We start from the raw sequence: 24,478 nt of genomic DNA, 5'->3' as shown, positions 1-24,478 counted from the left end.
CATTGGGGTGCACCACGCTTTACCAAATACTCCAGAGAGCAGCAACACGTGGTGACACCAGGGGACCTAGTGTAGAATTGGGCCCACCCCAAACCCGGCCACTGCAGTTATTCATACATTTTTGGGAGAAAGAATAAAGGAACATCAGGAAAACCTCCATGATGACACCTCTTGGTCCTCCAGACATCCACTATATGCACCAATAAAGATTTTTTGCTAATATAAACGTATGACTAGGGGTGTGGTACTATCTATATGATATTGCACAAATTCACCTACCACTGGCACCATACTTTCTAAACAGAGTGCGGGTGTCAACGTGTTACTTTGTGATGCCTCCTGCCCACTGCAGACTTTACTGCTGAGATATCTTTGGTTTATAGCTTCTGCGGGCCCTTCCTCAGTCTCCATAGCAATACAAATAAATTCAGACCTAGACCCCTAAATGATTTCAGATACCAGACCCATAAAAGTTTTGAACCATAGATTTGACCAGACCTGAAAAAAAAATTCAGATCCCAGTCCTCTAAATTAATTCAGACCCCAGACTGACCTGAAAATGAACTCAGACATCAGACCAGAGCCCAAAATTAATTCAATTTAAAGAGGACCTTTCACCTGTATAAACGATGTTAACTGAGTATGCTGCCATATAGAGCGGGGCCCGGGGATCTCACTGCACTTACTATTATCCCCGGGCGCCGCTCCGTTCTCCCGTTATGCCCTCCGGTACCTTTGCTCCTTAAGTTATAGTAGGCGGGTCTTCCCTTGTCCTGTGGGCGTCTCCTTCTCCTAGGCTGCAGCGCTGGACAATCGCAGCGCACAGCTCACAGCCTGGGAGAAAAAAACCTCCCAGGCTGTGAGCTGTGCGCTGCGATTGGCCAGCGCTGCAGCCTAGGAGAAGGAGACGCCCACAGGACAAGGGAAGACCCGCCTACTATAACTTAAGGAGCAAAGGTACCGGAGCCTATAATGGGAGAACGGAGCGGCGCCCGGGGATAATAGTAAGTGCAGTGAGATCCCCGGGCGCCGCTCTATATGGCAGCATACTCAGTTAACATCGTTTATACAGGTGAAAGGTCCTCTTTAATGACGAGGCGCACGCCCAGAGCAGAGCTGCCATAGATTTCTGGCTTCATGAAGATAATTTTGTCGCAGTGGCCGGCCACGCCCCCTTCCCCACCCTTGGCAAGCCCCCTTTCAGAAAAGTGGCAAGGACGGCCAAAAGTGGCAGATGCAACAATTTTTTAAAAAGTCCCAGTTGAAAAGTTGCAACTTTTTTAAACAAACTTTATTGGGTTTTCAAAGTTTATTACATTGCAAGACATTTGGACAAAGGTGGTATGACAATGTGATAGTACATTTCAAAAAAAGTCCAAAATAGTAACAACTCAAACAAGACCCACATCCCCCCCTACCCCTCCCTCCTCCCCGAGCACTGCAGAAATTTCGCCTATCTTTCTGTCGATAGGTGCTGGGGGACTTTAACGCCACATTTTAGGTGCACAGGGAATGATAAATATCCCCTTAATGCCTTAATTAATTCACCCCATGCACTAAACTGATCCCAAGTGGGTGTTGAGGGGTTTCTCTTGCCTGTGTCTCACTAACTTTTTTTTGGCATTTTTAAACTGTACAACTGCTTGTCCTGAATCAGATTCTGTAATGAACGCGCTTAGTCTTGTGTTTGGGATATGTTTAAATACCTTTAGTTTCTGTGCCTCTTTGCCGGGTATAGCAATGGCTCTGTGCAGTGGTTTATAGAGTCTTGAATCCTAGTCCATTCGTTTTGTTTGAGTGCATCCTAGGATTTTCTAATTGTAGTCTGTATTACAGCTGTGTTTGTTGTGGGCTCTGCTTTCTGTTTGGTTTTTAGTCTGTCTTGTTGGATTTAGCAGTTCAGGATCAATTTCAGGGCAGCTCTGTTTCTAGGTTTATTCCCACCTCTGCACCATCACCATCTGTTCCATTCCCAGTCTCCCTCTTTCTCTTTTTTTGCTATCCTCGTCCACTTTTCTGTCATCTATCAGTGAGTTTATTTTGCATTTGCTTGTCAGATTCATGTGTTGTATAAATCTTTTCCTGCAACCATCCTATTATTACATAGATCTAATCTATAGGATAGGGGATAATTAGCTGATTGTGGGGAGTCCCACCACTGGGACCCTCACAGGGGTCCCATTCTCCCATTCTCTGCTATCTCTCTGGAACGCCCATAGAGAATGAATGGAGCAGCAGAGCTCATGCATGACCCACTTCTCTATGAGAACAATGGAACAAGACCCCCGCTCCCTGGATCAGTGGGGGTCCCAGACGGTCAGACCCCTAGTGATCAGCTAGTTATGTCCTATCCTGTGGACAGGAGATAACTAGGCACAACTCCTTTAAAGTCTTGCAAAGAACTGGTGTTGTTACAGAACCTTTTCATTTGCTTACCTTGGAAAAAGTTAGGCACAGACCCTGGAATTCTGATGCAGTAGATAACAATATGAATAAGTAATTATTTTATACTTCTCAATTTTAGTATTGTAGATCTTAAAAAGATCAGTAGGATAACCCAATCTTCAGGATTGGGCAATCAAGAAAACATGAACTCTAAACTGTGATAGGGAGAGCTTCAGCCGAAATGACAAACCCATTGAGCTGTGATAGAGAGCTACAGCAGAAAGAACACCCCCCGAGCTGCAGCAGAAAGGTTTGTGTTTATGATTTGTTTGGACTGCTGTAAAAGTGACAATAAAGCTGGTCGTGGCCGTGTGCACCCAAGTCTGCAGTGCTGGAGTGGCTTCTTGAGGTGTGGCAACCGTCTAAGGTGAGAAGACGGCGATCCTGGAGAGCTAAGTGACCCCGAGTTGTCACAATAGGGCCTCATGCACACGACCGTTGTCTGTTTTGCGGACCGTTGCAATTTGCGGAACGGCACGGACAGCCATTGATATAACCGCCTATTCTTGCCTGCAAAACGCGGACAAGAATAGGACAGGTTATATATTTTTTGCGGACCACAGAACGGAGCAACAGATGCGGACAGCACACGGAGTGCTGTCCGCATCTTTTGCGTCCCCATTGAAGTAAATGGGTCCGCATTCAAGAAGCAAAAACTGCGGCGAACCAAAACAACGGCCGTGTGCATGAGGCCTAAGCTTGTGGTTGTTTATAAACAAATAGTAGCAATAAAAAAGACTATTGACACATTATGAGAACCAAATACAGTTAAGGGCTCATTCACACGACTGTAGTGTTTGGCGGACCAGCAAATTGTGGATCCGCAAAACACAGATACTGGCCGTGTGTGCGTTCCGGAATTTGCGGACCGCACCTGGCCGCAACTATAATAGAAAATTATTATTCTTGTCCACAAATGCAGACAAGAATAGGACATGCTCTATCTTTTTTTGCGGACAACACGCACGGAATTGGACCACGGATGCGGACAACACACGGTGTGCTGTGCGCATCTTTTGCAGCCCCATTGTATCGAATGGGCCTGCACCCGTTCTGCAAAATTGCGGAACGGATGCGGACTCATTCGTACAGCTGTCTAAATGAGCCCTAAAGAGGAGCTGTCACCTCTCTTGATATGTCTATTTTAGTAACTACTACTGGAGCAGTTATTCTTATAACTCTATGTTGTGTCATTCCTCTATTATCCCTATTAGAAGTTTATCAATGAATTGCCAGCAAGTCAACAGTAGAGGTCCACCTAGGTGTTACATTTTTGGACTGTGTCTCTGCACAGTCTTGCACAAATTGGATGTTAACCTCTCCCCCACATATGACGTAATAGTACGTCATGACGGCAAGTGCGTTCCCGCATTTTGATGTACTATTACATCATGGTGATTGGGCGGACACCGGAGCGGTGCGCGCCCGATCACTGCAGGGGCCCGGCAGTCCCTGGTAGCCGGGCCCCTTCTGTACAAGCCGATGCCGGCGGATTAACCCCTTCTATGCCGCGATCAGCGCTGACTGCGGCATAGAAGGGATTTGTGACGGGTGAGGGAGCCCATCGGGTCCCCGCTCTGCTGTGGCGGGGACCCGATGGGTGAGAAGGCAGCCCGATGCCGTGCAGAGGCTGCCCAATGCCTTGCACGGCATCGCAACCTGTCTTCTACGGGTGCCTCGGAGGCCCAGCCTCAGGCCCGTCTCCTAGGCAACCTGTTAGTGTATTACTCAGTGTCATACTTTAACAGGCAATGCAGATGTATTGTAATGTATTGTAATGTATTGCAGAGGGGATCAGACCCCTGGTACAGAAATAAAGCTTAAAAAAATAAGAGTTTTTAATTTAAAAAAATGATGTTTCAAGTAAAAAAAGAAATGGATGGCACCTCCAAAACACCCCGACACGTGTTTCGTGTCAGCTTCCTCAGGAGACATTTCCCCTAATTTCCCTGAGGAAGCTGACGCGAAACACGTGTCAGAGTGTTTTGGAGGTGCCATCCGCCGGGTCTGTACTTTACTTTTTAGGGCTCTTTCACACTTGCGTTGTCCGGATCCGGCGTGGACTCCATTTGCCGGAGGTGCCCGCCGGATCCGGAAAAACGCAAGTGAACTGAAAGCATTTGAAGACGGATCCGTCTTCAAAATGCGTTCAGTGTTACTATGGCAGCCAGGACGCTATTAAAGTCCTGGTTGCCATAGTAGTAGTGGAGAGCGGGGGAGCGGGGGAGCAGTATACTTACAGTCCGTGCGGCTCCCAGGGCGCTCCGTGCGGCTCCAAGGGCGCTCCCCACCCATGCGCGTGGGGGCGCCCTGACGTCACTCTGGAGCGCCCGGGGAGCCGCACGGACGGTAAGTATGCTGCTCCCCCGCTCCCCACTACACTTTACCATGGCTGCCAGGACTTTAGCGTCCCGGCAGCCATGGTAACAATTCATAAAAAGCTAAACGTCGGATCCGGCAATGCGCCGAAACGACGTTTAGCTTAAGGCCGGATCCGGATTAATGCCTTTCAATGGGCATTAATTCCGGATCCGGCCTTGCGGCAAGTGTTCAGGATTTTTGGCCGGAGCAAAAAGTGCAGCATGCTGGTTTTTTTCTCCGGCCAAAAAACGTTCCGGTCCGGAACTGAAGACGTCCTGATGCATCCTGAACGGATTTCTCTCCATTCAGAATGCATTAGGATAAAACTGATCAGGATTCTTCCGGCATAGAGCCACGACGACGGAACTCTATGCCAGAAGAAAAGAACGCAAGTGTGAAAGAGCCCTTAAATGGATATCTTGAGATTTTGGGGGGTGAACCATATAGTTTAAGTTTTTGCACATACACCTATTCCTGCACGTATTTTGGAGTCTCTCTATGCTAGTATTTACATCTGACCCTTTCTTTTTTGGCATACTCCTGTGGTTGTGTCTGTCATTGCCAATTTATTCATATTTTTTCAATTGTCTTTTTATCAATTCTAATAAAGACATATTTTTTGGTATACCAGTGTGTAGATTTTTGTACACAGAGTGCTTGGGTTTTCCCTTGTAGGTGTCACTAATTGGATGTTGTCAGACTGTGCAGGGACACATCCCCAACTGGTGATACCCAGATGGACCTTTACTGCTGACCTGCTGGCAATTCATTCATAAACTTTTAGAATGAAATAATAGGGGAATGACACAACACAGAGAGACACAAATATATGTTCTGAAATTGTTATTACATGAGGGAATGCAATGAATTATTACAACAGACATGGCAGGAGAAGTGACAGCCCATAATATTCCAATCTTGGTGTTTTACAGTTACAGAAAGAAGTAACGTGGACCTGGAAATTCTTGTAAAGAGCTATGTGTAATAATAATATTCTGCACTTATCTTATCTGTACTGTTATTTACAAACACATTATGGGAATGATATACATTGAAACATCTACCCCATAATACTGCAATCTTGGTACTGGATACAGTTATAGAATAAAGTATCACTGTGATGGGAATTCTTTGACAGAATAATAATAATCAGCATTCATATTGTGTATGTGTTAAACCACATCAATACATAATATCCTCACAGGAGCCGTGTGATAAAAGATCCTACACATATTGTTACAGTAACTATTTCCTCTTTACAATGATATTCAAGGTAGAGAAACTACGTAAGTTCTGGCACATCAATTCAAAGGCTTCCAAGTTGGAGCACATGCTTGGACATTATGTGCTCGAGTCATACTCCACTGATGAAATCTGATTGGAGACCCGAACTGCGATCAGTACACATTGGGGACTCCTCAGGAATAGCATCCTATGACTGGCAGGCTTATCAGACTTTCTGAATAATCAGAGTAATGGTGTCTCCTCACCATAGCCTCGTAAACCTCTAAGGGGCGCCAAGGAGCCCATGATGACATATCACAGTCTGATAACATTGGCATGTAGGGCGAGGATGACGATGATTGTGTGCTGGACAGGACCTGGGAACGTGGTGCTGAGGAGCAGGTGACACATTAGGAAGAGGGTGGTGGCAGCGGCAGCAATAAAGAGCAGAGGCAACATAGGGTCAGAACCTCCCAGAAAACTGACAGGGTCAGATCTGCTTCTGTTATGAGAACTGGTGATGCTGCTGATACTGTGGGTGCAGTAGGCTCCAAACTGGACAGACCTAAGTCAAGCTCGGCTTCTGCTAGGCACAGTGGCCCAACCTGGCCCAGTAATGCACTCTCTGTTCTGTCTTGTCCGGCCTCCAGTGTCATCTCAGAGAGGGTTTTCAGCACAGCAGAGGGCACGGTGGCCACCAGATGGACAATGTTATCTTCTTCCAGTGTACAAAACATCACTGTCAAGCATGCGCTTACCCATAGTTATGTATGTCAGTGTCACGCTCACATTATTGGCTTTTTCTCTCATTGCATTAAAGAGCTTAAAGGTGGATGGGGGGGGTGGGGGTACAGGGCAAAAAAAAATTAAAAATAAATAATGACATTTTTTTAAAAAGAGACACATGAAACCAATTTCAAAAAGTTTGCTCATGTCTAATAGATACATAGATAGATAGATATGAGATAGATAGGTAGATATGAGATAGACAGCGATGAGCTAGATATGAGCTAGATAGATAGATAGATAGATAGATAGATAGATAGATAGATAGAAAGATATGAGCTAGATAGATAGTGTGGCGAAACCAACCTCGCCACTGGGTGCTGGAGAAGCCTGGTTGCCAGCCTCTTGCCCCAGGATTATGGGCCCTCTCATCAGCCCATGCTAAACTTAAACCCCATGGCGATTTGACTGTGTTTGTGGCATCTGAGCGCTGTTTGGATATATTGAGCGCTCAGATCCAAGCCATCTGGGGATATGTTAAATGTCTATATTTGCTGTAATGGTTGGGATATTGTATATTTGAATAGTGATGTCTGTCCTATTGTCCCCACATGTGTATTGGCGATTTCCCTTTGTCCTGAGAGGTAATTGAATTACTCCTCGTTTGTCTCCAGGACAGAAGACATTGTTTAAAACTATGTATTCTCCTGCCTGTGATAATTACATCAACCCATTGTGTAAGGTAATTGTATCACAGGCAGAGGGGAGGATTTTGTATGGGAGTGTTTAAACTGTAAAGCTGTAAAGGATTGGCTGCTAGTCATGTCCTCAGTTCCCAACCAGGTCCACGGGGGTGGTAACCTTGTTGGAAAATGTGTATAAGTCAATGCTTGTGTATTCAATAAAGAGTTCCTGTTTTACATTCAACACAGAGCCTCATCTCATGTGTATGGGGATTGCTATACTCTGTATACTCCCCTGGCTATAACTCCTAGCTCTTGTAAGAGCTGTTCCTGCTCTCTGGATTTAGGAGAGGTTCACCCACTGGAGCCTGGAGCCTTGTCGTAGGTCCAGGGTGGGTAGGAGACGGTGAGACCTCAACCAAGCTTCGGCAGTTCGTGGGGTCTTCAGCGCTTACGGTGTCAAGTGGAGTGCTTGGAGTCCTCGGGAAGCACTAGGAGCATCCATCGACGGAGGTACCCGGTCGGGGTGCCAGGAGATCCTTTACATTGGTGGCAGCAATGGGATGGCATCCTAGTGAGAGGAGAAGCAGCTCGGAGACACCATTAGTGGATTTACAGGGCAACGCTAGTATCCGTACAGCGCCCCTGGCTACAGCAGGATGGAATCAGCTAGTCTTCGAACAGCGTTCCACTACGCGGAGGAGGAAGACCCGGACTGGAGAGATGCAGTCCGGAAAGGCGTCTGGCACGAGGCCCTGGAAGATGTACAGCGTCGGCGGGGCGAGTGTCTCCCCAGTGAGGAGCAGCAGTTGCGGATGAGAGTGGCCCTACGAATGCCCCTTCTGGGAGAGAAGCCCCTGAATGAGTGGGTGACAGAACTCGAGAGCCTGGTATGGAAGGAGCTTTGGCTAGACGACGCCTACCAGGCACTCTGGTGGTATGTGATTCGGCACTCGCCCTGGATGGCTGAGCACGACAGACCCGAGGGTGAGGATTATGATGGCCCTGGTCTGTTGTTTGAGGCCTTCGCAGAACCGGAGTTCTGAGATGCTGGAGAGTCCCGGTTCTGGGATATATATGACTACAGGGAGGCTATGCATGATTAGGCTACAGCGAGAGAGGTGAGACAAGACCTGGCATCTCTAGTGACAAAGGAGTGGGAGCTGGAGCAGGATTACCAATACTTCTTCAGCTCAATTCGGCCCCAATATACACTGCCAGAGAGATGGGTGGCAGTCCCAGACCTACAACCCTACAGCTGGGAAGACCCAACTGAAGTATCCCCTGCTTCAGTACCAGCTACAGAGGTAGGGGGCCTCATAGACGGGTCCTGGGGGGAACCCCATATGGCAGGTGGAGATGGGACCGAAATCTCTCCACCGGCCCTACAGGGATGCGGGGCAGTCGGCCCAGATCCCCAATGGCAGCCGGAGTTTCAGGGAATAGGGACAGTCGGTCCTGCTCCCCAGCGGCAGTATGTTTTACAGGGAATTGGGAGCACAGTCTCCATTCCCCATCAGCCGTGTGATTTACAGGGAATTGGGAGCCCAGTCTCCATCCCCCAGCGGCAGTTTAACGCACAGGGGGAGACAGTAAGCCCCACAACAGTGCAGATGGGACCGTGGTCTCTGCACTCACAGCACAGGGGGTAGGGACAGTCGGTCCTGTCCCCCAGCAACAGGGCTATTTAGCCAAAGGGGAGACAGTCGGTCTCCCCCCACAGCAGCATGGTGGTCTATCTAAAGGGGAGACAGTCGGTCTCTCCCTAAAACAGTAGAGCTGTGTATCTAAAGTGGAGACAGTCGGTCTCCCCCTCCAACAACCAGGCTCCAACCAGGCTACTTCCGTGGTAGCGCTGGCACCAGGACAGAGTACCACTGGTCTCTGCCCACTCAGCAACCCACCAAGGCAGTCTACCAGTCCCCCACACAGCCATGGTGAGGCACATGGACATGGACAGGTTTATCCCTTGCTCAGGTGTAGTAACCATTTATTGTGGGTGGGCTGTACTGCTGTTTCTGTTTTGTGGGTGGGCTGCTGGACTAACAAGGGCACTGACCGGCAGAAGGTCAGATACCCTGTTAGTCTGTTTGGAAAAGGGGAGAAATGTGGCGAAACCAACCTCGCCACTGGGTGCTGGAGAAGCCTGGTTGCCAGCCTCTTGCCCCAGGATTATGGGCCCTCTCATCAGCCCATGCTAAACTTAAACCCCATGGCGATTTGACTGTGTTTGTGGCATCTGAGCGCTGTTTGGATATATTGAGCGCTCAGATCCAAGCCATCTGGGGATATGTTAAATGTCTATATTTACTGTAATGGTTGGGACATTGTATATTTGAATAGTGATGTCTGTCCTATTGTCCCCACGTCTGTATTGGCAATTTGCCTTTGTCCTGAGAGATAATTGAATTACTCCTCGTTTGTCTCCAGGACAGAAAACATTGTTTAAAACTATGTATTCTCCTGCCTGTGATAATTACATCAACCCATTGTGTAAGGTAATTGTATCACAGGCAGAGGGAAGGATTTTGTATGGTAGTGTTTAAACTGTAAAGCTGTAAATGATTGGCTGCTAGGTCATGTCCTCAGTTCCCAACCAGGTCCACGGGGGTGGTAATCTTGTTGGAAAATGTGTATAGGTCAATGCTTGTGTGTTCAATAAAGAGTTCCTGTTTTACATTCAACATAGAGCCTCGTCTCATGTGTATAGGGATTGCTATACACTGTATACTCCCCTGGCTTTACTACTAGCTCTTGTAAGAGCTGTTCCTGCTCTCTGGATTTAGGAGAGGTTCACCCACTGGAGCCTGGAGCCTTGTCGTAGGTCCAGGGTGGGTAGGAGACGGTGAGACCTCAATCAAGCTTCGGCGGTTCGTGGGGTCTGCAGCGCTTACGGTGTCAAGTGGAGTGCTTGGAGTCCTCGGGAAGCACTAGGAGCATCCATCGACGGAGGTACCCGGTTGGGGTGCCCGGAGATCCGTTACAGATAGATAGATATGAGATAGATAGATGGATAATATATGAGATAGATAGATAGATGGATAATATATGAGATAGATAGATAGATATGAGATAGATAGATATGAGATAGATAGATAGATAGATAGATAGATAGATAGATATGAGATAGATAGATAGATAGATAGATAGATAGATAGATAGATAGATAGATAGATAAATAGATAGATAGATCTGCTTACTTCCAGAGACTCTCCGCTCACATCCCGGATTTCACCTCCATGTCTCCACCTGCCACCAACTGAGAGGAAGATGAGATGCCATGGACTGTTATGCCCCAATACTGCCCCTACAACCCTAACCCTTTACTGCCCACTATATGTTGAGACACCATGGACTATTACACCCCTATACTGCCCCTTTAACCCAATATCCACCCCTTTAATTCCCACATCAAACCCCCCTCCACAATACCTATTATTTATTTTGCTTTGGCAATGCTAAATGTTTTACCTGGATGTGCCAATAAACCTTTTTTGAATTGGATAGATAGATATGAGATAGATAAATAGATATATTTTCTTTCTGGTCAGATACCACTGCAGCCTGATAATAATCTGATGTGGCTTCTCTCTCCAGGATTTTACATAAGAATGTGTTAATATTCTGGGAACATTTCATTGTTATAATGAACTTGTATTTGCGGTGTCTTCATAATAATCCTGCAAAGTGAAGCTGGCAGCAGTTTTGCACATTGTGTATACTGAATGTGTATCATTTAGTTTCTAGTCGGAAACCAGAGCTCCAAAGGTTCTGTAAAGGTCACACTGCAGCGGACGATCCAGAAGCGCTAATTAAACTACTGCTGTAAGTCCCTGTCTGCGCCTCCTCACCTTTCCTCAGCATGGCTGCGCCGTCTCAATTATTTCCCAGCATTATTTGTCATCCATCATATGTCCGATTATGTTGCTGCATCATGTCTAATTACTTCTCGTATCTCGTGCCTGCCCTCATTTAATGGCTCTCCTTCTATAAGCAGTGAATTAAAGGAGTTTTCCAGTTTTGACAACCCAGCATCAAATACAATATTAGAGGATCCTGAGATAATAGAAGAGTTGGGGGGGGGGGGGGGGGGGGGGGCATTGAGTACCGTCACCTATTAGTCGGTGTGGAGAGAAGCCATACTGCCGCATTGTAATAGGATATTACCGCCATACTGCAAAAGGATAATACCAGAAAACTGTAAAAGGATAATACCTCCATATCGCAATGGAATAGTACAACCAAACTGTAAGGCCTCATGCACACGACCGTTGTTGTGTTCCGTGTCCGTTGTTCCGTTTTCCGTGATTTTCTGCGGACCCATTGATTTTCAATGGGTCAGTTGAAAACTCGGATAATGCACCGTTTGTCATCCGCGTCCGGGATCCGTGTTTCCAGTCCGTCAAAAAAATATGACCTGTCCTATTTTTTTCACGTACAACGGTTCGCGGACCCATTCAAGTCAATGGGTCCGTGAAAAAACACGGAGGCACACAAGATTGTCATCCGCGTCAGCGCGTCCACATCCGTTTTTTTCCTATCATTTGCAAGGCAAACTTGACTTCGATTTTTTTTTCACTTTTCATGTCTGGTGATCCTCCAAAAAATCAAGGAAGACACACGGAAACAAAAACGGAAACGGATCACGGAACGACGGAACAGCTTTTTTTTGCGGACCGCAAAAAAAATACTGTCGTGTGCATGAGGCCTAAAAGAAAAGGATAATACCACCATACCATCATGAGATATTACCATTGTGCTAAAATGGAGTAATACCTACATACCAAAAGGGTAATACTATGAAACTGCAATGAAGTAATGCCACTCGAGATGAGCAAATCGAATCCTACGAAGCCTAGAAGCCGAATTTCCTCGTGTTTCGTGTCAGCGATTTAACATGAAATAGTATAAAAAAACTAAAAAATTTAAACTTACCTCCTCCATTTGCTCACGACGGGCCGCCAGCCTCCATCTTGCTTGAAGATCTCGGCTGAAACCCCGTGCGGCGCGATGACGGCGCGATGATGGCATGATGACGCAATGTCACGCTGCACAGGATTTCAGCCGAGATCTTCAAGCAAGTTTGATTAAATTTTTTATTTTATTGTTAATTTTACGCTCAGATGCCGCGATCATGTATGAACGCGGCATCTGAGGGGGTACAATGATGGGGGCGGCGCTATCGCAGCTCCCTGTCAATGCACTTTGTGACGAATTACCACTGTACAGTCAAAGGGATATCACTGCAATACTGCAGCAAGATAGTACCCACACACTGAAAAGAAATACTACTTCTACTATACTCCAGCAGGATATTACTACCGTACTATCACTGCATAATATCTGATACAGTGGGATACACCACTATATGTCGTATGGCTTGTTGTGAAGGATACCTGGCAACATTTGAATCCCAATTTACAGGACACATACTGGAATGTATAGAAAGTCCCTTTACCTGCACTCTGTTTAAAGAGGTATTACACAAACGGTTATTCTTTGCCGATGTGTCGTCTACAGTATATATTTCATAGAAGCCTTCATATAATCTGTCCTGGGTCATGTGGAGAGTGGTTCATTACAAGACGACTATACATGGAAGGTTCCTATTGGATGACAACAAACAGAGATCTTGAAAACCGTCAGAAAATAAAAAAAAATCTATTACAAAAATGTATCTATTTTCGTTATTTGAACAACAGTGACCTGTATTTGACAAAACGGGGACGGCCTTATCCGCCTGGCCTCTCCAACTTGAGCGACACCTCGCCAATTTTGGGAAAGATGAGCACCAACCTTCATGGGAGCTCCAGAGGTTGTCATCCAGCTTTTCAGATAGATACAACCAAATGCCAAAGAACTAATATTCATCCCAGATTTATTTGTAGATTATATATTTTATTGTTTTTTATATCTGGATTCAGTCTATTAGCTTTTATGGGTATTACACGTTGGCCGGGCAGTCATCCTCTCCGCATCCGGAGTCATAGGCGATGCGCTCCGAGCTAAATACAAATGGCAGCAGATCAATGGACGGTCTGACTTCCTTTACATCTCTATCACCCCCTCCCCCTATGATACTGCTGATGACGGAGCGGCCCCTTCTCTTTGGTGGACTGCGGTAACACACTTTTAGTTAAGAAATATAATTTTAATGAGTTGGAAATAACTTTAAAAAAAAAAAGTATTTACTTGCTAAATGACACGACGCGTTTTGAAGCAATCTATAAAGGACTGATTTTTATTTTTTTTAAATTGGAAGGATTAGGCTAAAAACATGGCCGGCTTGTTGTTGTGATCTGTAATTGTCAGCTGTTTGATCCAGAGTTTCATTGTAACAAAGAATAATGGCTTGCCCTATCTTCATTTTCCACTGGCACATTAAAGGATGTAATGCAGCTCGTAAGATACTAACGCTCAGGCACATAATGGCGCCTGTAATTGCCTGTTTTCAATCACCGCGCTGCAGCCCCACGTTCTATCATCTCTCCAGAAATGCAGCTGATCATAAAACTGTCAAATAATGACATAAAATACACACAAATTAACATTTTTTAATGACTTTAATGCCGGCTCTCTGGATTCCGGAGCCCAGCAGCAAAGCCATGCAATTAAAATCTGGACCTAATCTTACAGGGTGGTTCCATGAATCACCTGCAGATGGAAGCAATTCAACGATCCTCCTCAGAAATTCACCACTTTACTGAAATAGGCCAATGGGTTTTTGGCATGCTTGTCAGAATTGTCAAGGTTTCTACTGTAACATAGTGGCTGGAAAAGTTCTGGAGGGGGTGTATATCTCACCCAGAATGCTTAGGTGGGTGAAGTAAAAGAATCCAGGAAAGCTGGGTGGTTTTAGCAAAGTGTAGTTTTATGGGTCTGGATTTTTATGGAATGGCTTGTACGTACACTGCGTGCAGAATTATTAGGCAAATGAGTATTTTGACCACATCATCCTCTTTATGCATGTTGTCTTACTCCAAGCTGTATAGGCTCGAAAGCCTACTACCAATTAAGCATATTAGGTGATGTGCATCTCTGTAATGAGAAGGGGTGTGGTCTAATGACATCAACACCCTATATTAGGTGTGCATAATTATTAGGCAACTTCCTTTCCTTTGGCAAAATGGGTCAAAAGAAGGACTTGACAGGCTCAGAAAAGTCAAAAATAGTGAGATATCTTGCAGAGGGATGCAGCACTCTTAAAATTGCAAAGCTTCTGAAGCGTGATCATCGAACAATCAAGCGTTTCATTCAAAATAGTCAACAGGGTCGCAAGAAGCGTGTGGAAAAACCAAGGCGCAAAATAACTGCCCATGAACTGAGAAAAGTCAAGCGTGCAGCTGCCAAGATGCCACTTGCCACCAGTTTGGCCATATTTCAGAGCTGCAACATCACTGGAGTGCCCAAAAGCACAAGGTGTGCAATACTCAGAGACATGGCCAAGGTAAGAAAGGCTGAAAGACGACCACCACTGAACAAGACACACAAGCTGAAACGTCAAGACTGGGCCAAGAAAAATCTCAAGACTGATTTTTCTAAGGTTTTATGGACTGATGAAATGAGAGTGAGTCTTGATGGGCCAGATGGATGGGCCCGTGGCTGGATTGGTAAAGGGCAGAGAGCTCCAGTCCGACTCAGACGCCAGCAAGGTGGAGGTGGAGTACTGGTTTGGGCTGGTATCATCAAGGTTGAGCTTGTGGGGCCTTTTCGGGTTGAGGATGGAGTCAAGCTCAACTCCCAGTCCTACTGCCAGTTTCTGGAAGACACCTGCTTCAAGCAGTGGTACAGGAAGAAGTCTGCATCCTTCAAGAAAAACATGATTTTCATGCAGGACAATGCTCCATCACACGCGTCCAAGTACTCCACAGCGTGGCTGACAAGAAAGGGTATAAAAGAAGAAAATCTAATGACATGGCCTCCTTGTTCACCTGATCTGAACCCCATTGAGAACCTGTGGTCCATCATCAAATGTGAGATTTACAAGGAGGGAAAACAGTACACCTCTCTGAACAGTGTCTGGGAGGCTGTGGTTGCTGCTGCACGCAATGTTGATGGTGAACAGATCAAAACACTGACAGAATCCATGGATGGCAGGCTTTTGAGTGTCCTTGCAAAGAAAGGTGGCTATATTGGTCACTGATTTGTTTTTGTTTTGTTTTTGAATGTCAGAAATGTATATTTGTGAATGTTGAGATGTTATATTGGTTTCACTGGTAAAAATAAATAATTGAAATGGGTATATATTTGTTTTTTGTTAAGTTGCCTAATAATTATGCACAGTAATAGTCACCTGCACAGACAGATATCCCCCTAAAATAGCTAAAACTAAAAACAAACTAAAAACTACTTCCAAAAATATTCAGCTTTGATATTAATGAGTTTTTTGGGTTCATTGAGAACATGGTTGTTGTTCAATAATAAAATTAATCCTCAAAAATACAACTTGCCTAATAATTATGCACTCCCTGTATTGGTAGTGGGACATGCCATTCCCTCTCCACTCCAGTACTACTTTCCTCTAGCCCTGTGATGGCTAACCTCCGGCACTCCAGCTGTGGTAAAACTACGACTCCCAAGATGCACATAGAAATGAATGGAGCATGTTGGGAGTTGTAGTTTCACCACAGCTGGAGTGCCGGAGGTTAGCCATCGCTGCCCTAGCCTGAGGCAAACCCAGTTGTAGCTGCTAAGCTCCCTACTGTGGGGGTAAATACAGGACTGAAATCCTCCTTCTGGGTCTAAAGGCTTGAAGCTGCATGACCTGTTGTCTGTGTAAAGTCTAATCTCCTGTGTAGAGATGAGCGAATCTATTTGCAGATTCGGAGATTCGTTCGGATTCTCAGATTTTTTTTTTAGCCACTGAATTGAACCCTAATCTATTTGTCTTCGATTCGGACATATCTTCTAAAACGGTGTCTAGTGCATACTCAATCAATAGTGTTCTGTCACCACCAGGCTGGAGGTAATTGCAGTCAGTTGCGGCCAAGCAGAAACCGCTATTTGCGGCAGCAATGATAACAGTAGATACAGTTACACCTGACTCTGAGTCTATCAGACCGAGGGGACAGACAAGGGGGAAAAATTTAAAAAAAAATTAACAAAACGAGATAGGAGCTTTTTATTAAAAGCGGGGGTTATATCCCAATTTGCAGGACAATTGGAGCAACTTTGGTTCCGAACCAAACTTTTTGAAAAATGTATCGAATCCGAAACTAACCGAATCTTGAAAGATTCACTCATCTTTACTCCTGTGTTATGCTGAGAGCATAGGTGAGAAAAACCCACTGTATATTTAGCGCCCAGATGGGCAAGGGCTTTTGTTCTGTTTTGGTGCTGTGGATTCACTCGGTGACTGTATAACTTGGATGGAAAATAAACGGTATTGGACTTTTAAACTGCTGAATCTTGTAGAATTTGGCATTTCCGATCCCCGTCTGTACACATATACCCGTGGCACTATGTAACTAAAGGCTTTCAACTTAAAGGGGTATTCCCATCTGTATGTTTATAGCATATAGAAAGGATACACCACAAATATCTATTAGGTGCAGGTCCCACCTTTCGGACCCGCTCCTAGCTCAGAATCAGGATGTGCATTTAACAGCATCCTTTCCATTCACTTATATGAAATTGGGTATTTTTGGAAGTTCCATAACAGTGAATGTAGAGGGCACTGCGCATGTGCATCTACCCCTATATTTACCGCTATGGGACTTCCAAAAATAGTCAAGTCAGCGCTCTTCTGAAGACCCACAGCAGTTTTTTAAGAAAGCTGTGCATGTGCGTCTTGCTCCCCATCCATTGTTGGGTTCTGTTCGTGAGATAGTACTAGTTACCAGAGGTAGGACTGGAACCCATCAGACATTCATGGCGTATCATAGTAATATGCCACAAAGGTCCAGATGGGATGACCTCGGTATCCCTATTGTTCTGTTTTTGACAATCCCTTTTTGTTAGAAAGGTCTTTAATTAATAGGCTCTTTAAAGGATGTCTAACTGTTGGGACCCCTAGTGATCATCTGTGATCTGCGGGAGAGCACAGCATCAAGTGTTCAATTCTACTGTAGTGCCATCACAGGTGAAATAGTGTATTACATGTATCTTTTTGAAGTGCATGGATTTGCCAGGTTTTCCAAAGAGATAGACTCTTTGTAATCTTTTTCCACTCTGGCTAACAGACAGGAATCCTGATTCTCCACTAAAGGTGTTATACTGTTTAGAAAACCTATTAGGTTTTTACATGTTTAGGAATCAGAGATAATACAGGGGAAATCTCTGTTCAGGAGCTGATATTTTTACCCTATATTTTCCCTGGAGGACCTGTCCTGCCCTGTATTACACAGACAGCTCATTGATGTGCATGGACACAGTGTAATGCTTGTCTTCCCCTGTGGAGGCACTGCAGGGAAATGTAACACGTACTTCCTACACAGATTATTTACTACTTTTTTCACTGATTATTACTGATTGCCTGGGGCACCGATACACTTTCTATTCAGTTTATCGTTAAAGAACACTTCTAAAAAGTAGGGCTTGACCACAGCAAGGAACCACTTCAGAGATCCAACTTGAAGTTTCTGAGCAACAACACAAAATCTGTAACATGGGCCTCCGTGCAATTTATAATACTGGTGTCATCTTAGGAGGAGCTCCAATGTTCCCCCAATATCTATGCCCATTCTCTAAACTAGTCAGAATTATTGAAGGTGACTTCCTCCCCCCCCCCCCCATGATGTAAACATGGCCATGTATTAAAGAGATAACTATAGTTTAGTCATTATTTTTTATTTGCTTGCAGAGATATTGATATTTTTGTATGTTTTTGCAGCAGCCATATTTGCAAAAGTGACAACAGCAAGCACAGCCATTTTGGTTGTAACTTTAGAAATATCTTCTCACACTGTAAAAGTGTCCATATGTCAGCATGTTCTATCAATAACTAACATAACTTACCATAAGTTTTTGAGAAGTTATTTCATAGATGACATTTAGCCAATATGGCTGCCAGGCATTCGGTTTCCATTGGGTTAGTGGCCAAGTCACTTCCTGAAGTCTACTTTGATGTCCAGTGGTTTATTGTTTTAGCTCCTGATGTCCATTTGTTTAGACTCTAGCTAAGGCCTCATGCACACGACCGTTGTGTGGTCCGCATACGAGCCGCAGTTTTTGCAGCTTGGATGCGGACCCATTCACTTAAATGGGGCCGCAAAAGATGCTGACAGCACTCCGTGTGCTGTCCGCATCCGTTGCTCCATTCCGTGGTCCGCAAAAAAAATATAACCTGTCCTATTCTTGTCCGTTTTGCGGACAAGAATAGGCAGTTATATCAATGGCTGTCCGTGCGGACCGCAAAACGCACAACGGTCGTATGCATGAGGTCTAATACTGTGATTTTGTTCCACTAACAGCTCATGGCAGTGGCTGAAGTCCTCTGGTGGCGCCAGTGTAGAGAATGGGGGTGATAGCGACCCTATTGAGATGTTGTATCATGGTGTACTACTTGAGGCCATTGCTCCCTGGGGATCGGTGCAGTGGAAATTTGGTTTGAAGAATCAGGCCAGAAGAAAGCGTAGAACAATCTCTCTTTACTTAAAGGCTATGTGCACCTTCGGAGGCATTTTTTATTATTGCATTTTACTCATTTTGGGCTAAAAATCCTTTTTTCTATTGATCTTTATTAAAAATATTGAGCCTTTCTGTCACAAATTGTTAGCTGTTTGTCTTGCTGTGTGAATGGTACGTTTTACTTTCACACTGTGCCAGTCAACTAAAAACCCTTATCTCTAAATTACTGAGAGGTCATAAACACTTATTTAGGCCACATTCCTATCAGTGAGATAAGGATTGAGCTATAATGAGTGTTTATAATGTCAGAGATCAGAGATAAGGAGCCCCTCAGGTGCTGCCTGACGGAGCAGAGAGAAAATTCAGATCCCTCTATTAAAACATCTCAGCTCTGTACAGACAAAAAAAAGGTTCCATATTTGTAATAAAGACCAATTTAAAAATTATTTTTAGTGCAAAATGAGTACAATGCAATAATAAAAAAAAAATGCCCCCAAAGGTGTACATAGCCTTTATTGAAAAATATAACAATACAAAGGTGCACTTTCTGGCACCAGATCAGGATGTATGGTGGCTGGTTGGATTGCAATTGAATGGTACTTGCAGGCATTTGTAGATATAGATGTCCACTGTAATACAGGCTTGATGTTAGTCTGGCCTAGTGGTTGTTCTAAGTGATGGGTGTCTGAGCCGTACGTAGTCCCTGATCTTCCACAGTGTCTGCAAAGTGTCATTTTGCTGGTCACTTTGTTGTCTTGACACACCGATGGTTTCCGGGAGCTGTGTTCTGAATACTTTAGATCGTTCTTGAGTATTGGTCTCACAGAGGCATTAGATACGGTCCCTTGGAGTAGGAGCTCTGACATGTGCTTCCTCTCCCCTTACTGTCTAAACAGACCAGACCACTCACAAGAGGGGAGGAACAGGGTGGTCAGCCCTGTTCCTGACAATCATTGTCAACCATACCTCTTCTATCAGGAACACATACACAATAGATATCATGAACATAACAATACACAATAAAACATATTTTCAGATACCCCCAGGTCTGGGGTACTGCACAGTCCCTTAGTCAACCCCTGATGTCCAGAAGTCTCTTACCTGCTGGCAACTGCTCTTGTTATCTGACAGCTAGCATATAGCTTGACAATTAACAGCTGTCACCTGCCAGATGTTTCTTAGGATCTAAATGTGTTCCTAGGAGGTAATGTGTACTAATTACCCTTAGCTATTGCTGATAGCTATGCTTCTGCTTCTTCATAAATAGCCATAACATTGGATTCTAAAATAGTCCTTGTGTGAATTGGGTCGTTGGGTTTGTGGAGGCGTCTAAGTAAAGTCATTTGTATGCATTAAAGTTTAAATCCTAATAATATTACTAAAAATAACTATAATATAAATGCAACCATTAAACATGTCTATAATCCATATTCTCTCTTGTAGAGTTGGACGTCGGGAACATGCAGACCCTTTTATGGAGGAACTCAATCCAGGAGATGCTTCAGAGCCAGAAGGAAGGGGAACTGGTCAGTTGAGAAAATTATTTTAGAACTTTTTCCAAATCCTTGTTGTGTATAGTTGTAGGATATAAAATTATTAAAAAAAAAAAATAAATTATAATAATAAATTACAAGTCGGAATTGTTTCACTAAATTATTAGACACTTCAGATCAATGCCAAGGTCAAAAATAAGAAACTCATGAGAAGAGTATGGTGCTATCCAAAGGACTCCATCTGGATATGGGAGCCATCTTGGTCTAGAATCAGAAACCCAGTGAGGATCCAACCAATGGGACCCCAAGTGATTATCAGAATGGAAGATCCCTAAGCCCTCTCTAAATGGAGCCCTAGTGCGCATGCTGGTCCACCTCTCAATTCATTTTTATGGTAAAGATGGTGCACTGGGCAACTGGTCCAGTCATGTCTACTATTTTTTACCATGTATAGAAAAAAAGCGGGGGACATAGTGGTGCAATATATTGATTTTGCACGCACTTGCAGTCCGCCATTTTTTCACAGATATGTATAATTTTTTCATTAATTTGAGACAAGATCCTCACTGTGTTTAAAAAACTGTAAAAAAATATAAAAATACTTGCAATTCACAAAATAAGTTCTATAATTTTATGAACAGCATTTTTCCTCTTTTGGTAAAAGTAGTTGAATTGATCATTTTGTTGTATTTGCCCTGAATTTCCAGCACTGTAGTCCCGGGTGTCATTTCACCCTTCCTCCAGTGGGTGGCAGTAGAGAATTGTACATTAGTTTCCATTTGATTCCGTGGGGGGAAAATAAACAAATAGTTGCAGAATTCATTACCAAGTCCTCTCTATTAACCAGTGCAGCGCCACGCCGTCCAAGTCTGCAAATGTCACTCCTTTCCAATCCTCCTGTCAAGAGTTAATCCCCGGAGTGTGCTGAATTTCGGTGCTAGTAATGCCCCGTCACAGAGGCTTTGCTTTGAAATGTAACATTTTGGGCGAAATCTTGTACAAAAATGTTGTTCCTAATCCTGATTTATGCAGGGAATTGCAATTAGGGGCTCAAGTTCTTGAAAAGACGGCAGAATGTACAAAACTGTTACTGATATAGTCAGGACTGTCTGCAGAGGATTGTTAGTTATCCTCCCAAGTGACTAGTCAGAGCAGATAATAGCGATGAGTCTATTGATATGGGCCTGAAATATAGAAGATGACTTTTCGGTGACATTGTAAGAGCGATGCCCTTCATAGATCTTGATGAGAACTTGCCCGAGCTGCCAGTCTTTAACTGCAGTCTAATAATTAAAGTGACCCTCTGGTTTTAGCTCCACGTCTGGATCGATTTCAAATGACCTATTTTTAAGGTCCCAGGGTGCACCACCAATGAGGCCAGGTGAGGCAATCGCCTTAGGCAGCACCAGGTAGGGGTGAGAGGGCGGCAGCGGAAGGGCCGTGGGCAATGAGCGCTTTCATTGTGGCAAAGGGGTTAGGTTAAGAAATTGGCTTTCGGGTGGGTGGGCGTTTCAGTTTTCGCCTCAGGCAGCAGAAAGGCTAGGTGCTCCCCTATGAGGTCCATATTATGGCTGCATCTCCTGGCCTCCTGAAGTTCTACTAAGATCACCATAAGGTTCTGTGGTGACCTATGTTTTGGTTCGGGGTAAGGAAGGAAGTAGCTGTTGTAGCCATTATATGTGCCCTAGTATGTTTTTGGGGTAAATATATCCTTTATTTTAATTGACGGGTGGCAATAAAGCCATCATGACAACTCATTGCTCCCCTTAATCAAGTAGTGGGGGTGCGGATGGTGTGACAGAGCCACCTTCTTCTCCTCTGTCAAACCACTTAGCGCATCCCAATATGTAAGGTGCAAGATTTTGCAATATTGTGTCCCGAGATGTCTATCCTGTGTGTCTGTGTGTGGCCACCCAGTGGCTGTGACATGAATTGCATTCAGTCAATGGTTTTCCTTGCATGTCCTAAATAATGTACGGAATTTGTTTCATGAGAAATTGGTCTCCTCAAAGGGGTCAGCCTACAATTAACATAAAAAGAAATGAAAACCAGACATCATATAGGACATGACAATCTCTTTCTAACAAAGCTAGAACCAGCCCTGTACCTCACATGGATCCAGAGATCTCCACGTTGATCTATCCAATAGCTCTCCTAGATTTATTTCAAGCTGACAGCTCAGTGGGCGTGTCCTTTCTGCTACAGCTGGCGGCAGTTGAAGGATGGAACTACCCGTGCACGTCCACCTCACTGAGGTGGACAGAGAAATAGAAATATAAAAGGAACATACAGCAGGTGGCGCTATGCAGATGGGTTTCTTTAAATATCTCAGTAGCTATTACACTTTTTTATTTTTATTTCCTGCAATTAGAAAAGTATTCAGAGCCAGGTGCTCTTTTGAAAAATTTAGAATAATTTTTGTGGGAGAACCCCTTTAACCAAAGTTGAGCTAATGTAAGGGTCGACACCATCTGTATTGACTGTGGCATTTAAAGGGGTTTTCCCAGGACTCCAATAAAGTAAACCCATCATGTGACACTCCCCTTAAAGAGGCTCTGTCGCCTGGATCAACGATACCCTACCAGGCAAATGAAACTTTAAAAATATGCAAATCACGCCTCTCCGCTGTAGTTCATGCCCCCTGCCTTTAGATTGACAGCAATAGACCCTTTGGTCTAGTGCTGAGATCCCTCACCTGGAGAGGTGCTCAAACTGCATAAGCCCATCTCCTGGTGCTCCGATACTTCATTTGCATATTTTTAAAGGTTCATTTTTCTCCATCACCGGACCACTGACAGCACAAAGAAAGGTATCATTTTTGTCAGCGTCATCAAGTAGCGTTGATTCAGGTAACAGAGCCTCTTAAAAATCCAGCTTCCACCCATGTCACATTGTTTACTTGGTTTCTGGTCTGGGCAATGGACAAGGCGTCACTTTCATTGTGGATGGGGCCGGAACTATTGTTTTCCCTGGCGCTTGAGCCAATGAGGTGGATTCAGGAGTCTGTGCATGCGCCCGGGAAAGGAATAGTTCTGTCCCCATCCACAAGGAAAGTGACGTCATGTCCATAACCCAGGCAAGAAACCTGGTAAAGGACGTGTCTGCAACGGAAGCTGGAGGAGCATCACGTGATCAGGTTCTCCGGAGTTCGATTCATGCAACTTCAGTACAATAAGTATATTACAAACTTTCTTCTTCTGGTGTGTTATATGTAATTGGATTGCCAGGATGTGAATCATCTCAAATCTTGGCCATTTCAGCGGCACATCAGCTGGGAACCAATTACCAGGACAAACTCTTACAATTCATGGATGAGAAGGGGTTAATGAATAAAAGTGCATGTAGCCAATATGAGGTGGTCAAGAATTATTCGCAATTATGTGACATATTCTGTGAGCTGGCTACCATGTTAATGTATAGACCACAGTAATGTCACCACAATGGGCCGTACCACTCATGATGTCATATATGCACAGAGATGGGGGCAGCAGCAAGGGAACTGTGAAAATTCTATATTATTGACAATTTTATTATCCTAACATCTGGGGCAACATTTGATTTATTTTTTCTTAATCCTCAGAAAACCCCTTTTAAAGGGCAGCTACAGTCATTAAAGGACACCTTTGGGGGCATTTTTTTATTAGTGCATTTTACTAATTTTGGGCTAAAATCACTTTTTTCAATTTGCTTTTATTAAAAATATTCAGCTGTTTCTGATTGCAAGGGTTAAAAAAATCAGTCTGTTTGCAGGCTGTCACAACATGTTTTCCTAGAATCCCATCATTTGACAGCTCATGTAGTGCTCTCTGGTCTCCTGTCCTCACAAACACTTACTTAGGGCTCATGCACACGAACGTATTTTCTTTCCGTGTCCATTCCTTTTATTTATTTTTTTGCGGACCGTATGCGGAACCATTCATTTCAATGGGTCCGCAAAAAATAAATATATGGAAGTTACTCCGTGTGCCCGTATTTCCG

At 44.4% G+C, this 24,478-nt stretch overlaps 1 protein-coding gene across 1 annotated transcript in view; it reads left to right on the top strand.

Annotated features, from left to right (window-relative positions):
• The window catches only part of CRTAC1 (cartilage acidic protein 1), a 603,594-nt gene that overhangs the window by 546,446 nt on the left and 32,670 nt on the right, over positions 1–24,478 (top strand). The window contains exon 9 of the mRNA XM_040437595.1: positions 20,451–20,533. Coding sequence (XP_040293529.1) covers positions 20,451–20,533 — 83 coding nt within the window. The remainder of the gene's footprint in view (positions 1–20,450; positions 20,534–24,478) is intronic.

The sequence above is a fragment of the Bufo bufo genome, chromosome 6 (genome assembly GCF_905171765.1).
Source record: "Bufo bufo chromosome 6, aBufBuf1.1, whole genome shotgun sequence".
NCBI classification, from domain to species: Eukaryota; Metazoa; Chordata; class Amphibia; order Anura; family Bufonidae; genus Bufo; species Bufo bufo.
The sequence above is the reverse complement of the archived record's forward strand: the minus strand, read 5'-3'. Positions and strand labels throughout refer to the sequence as shown.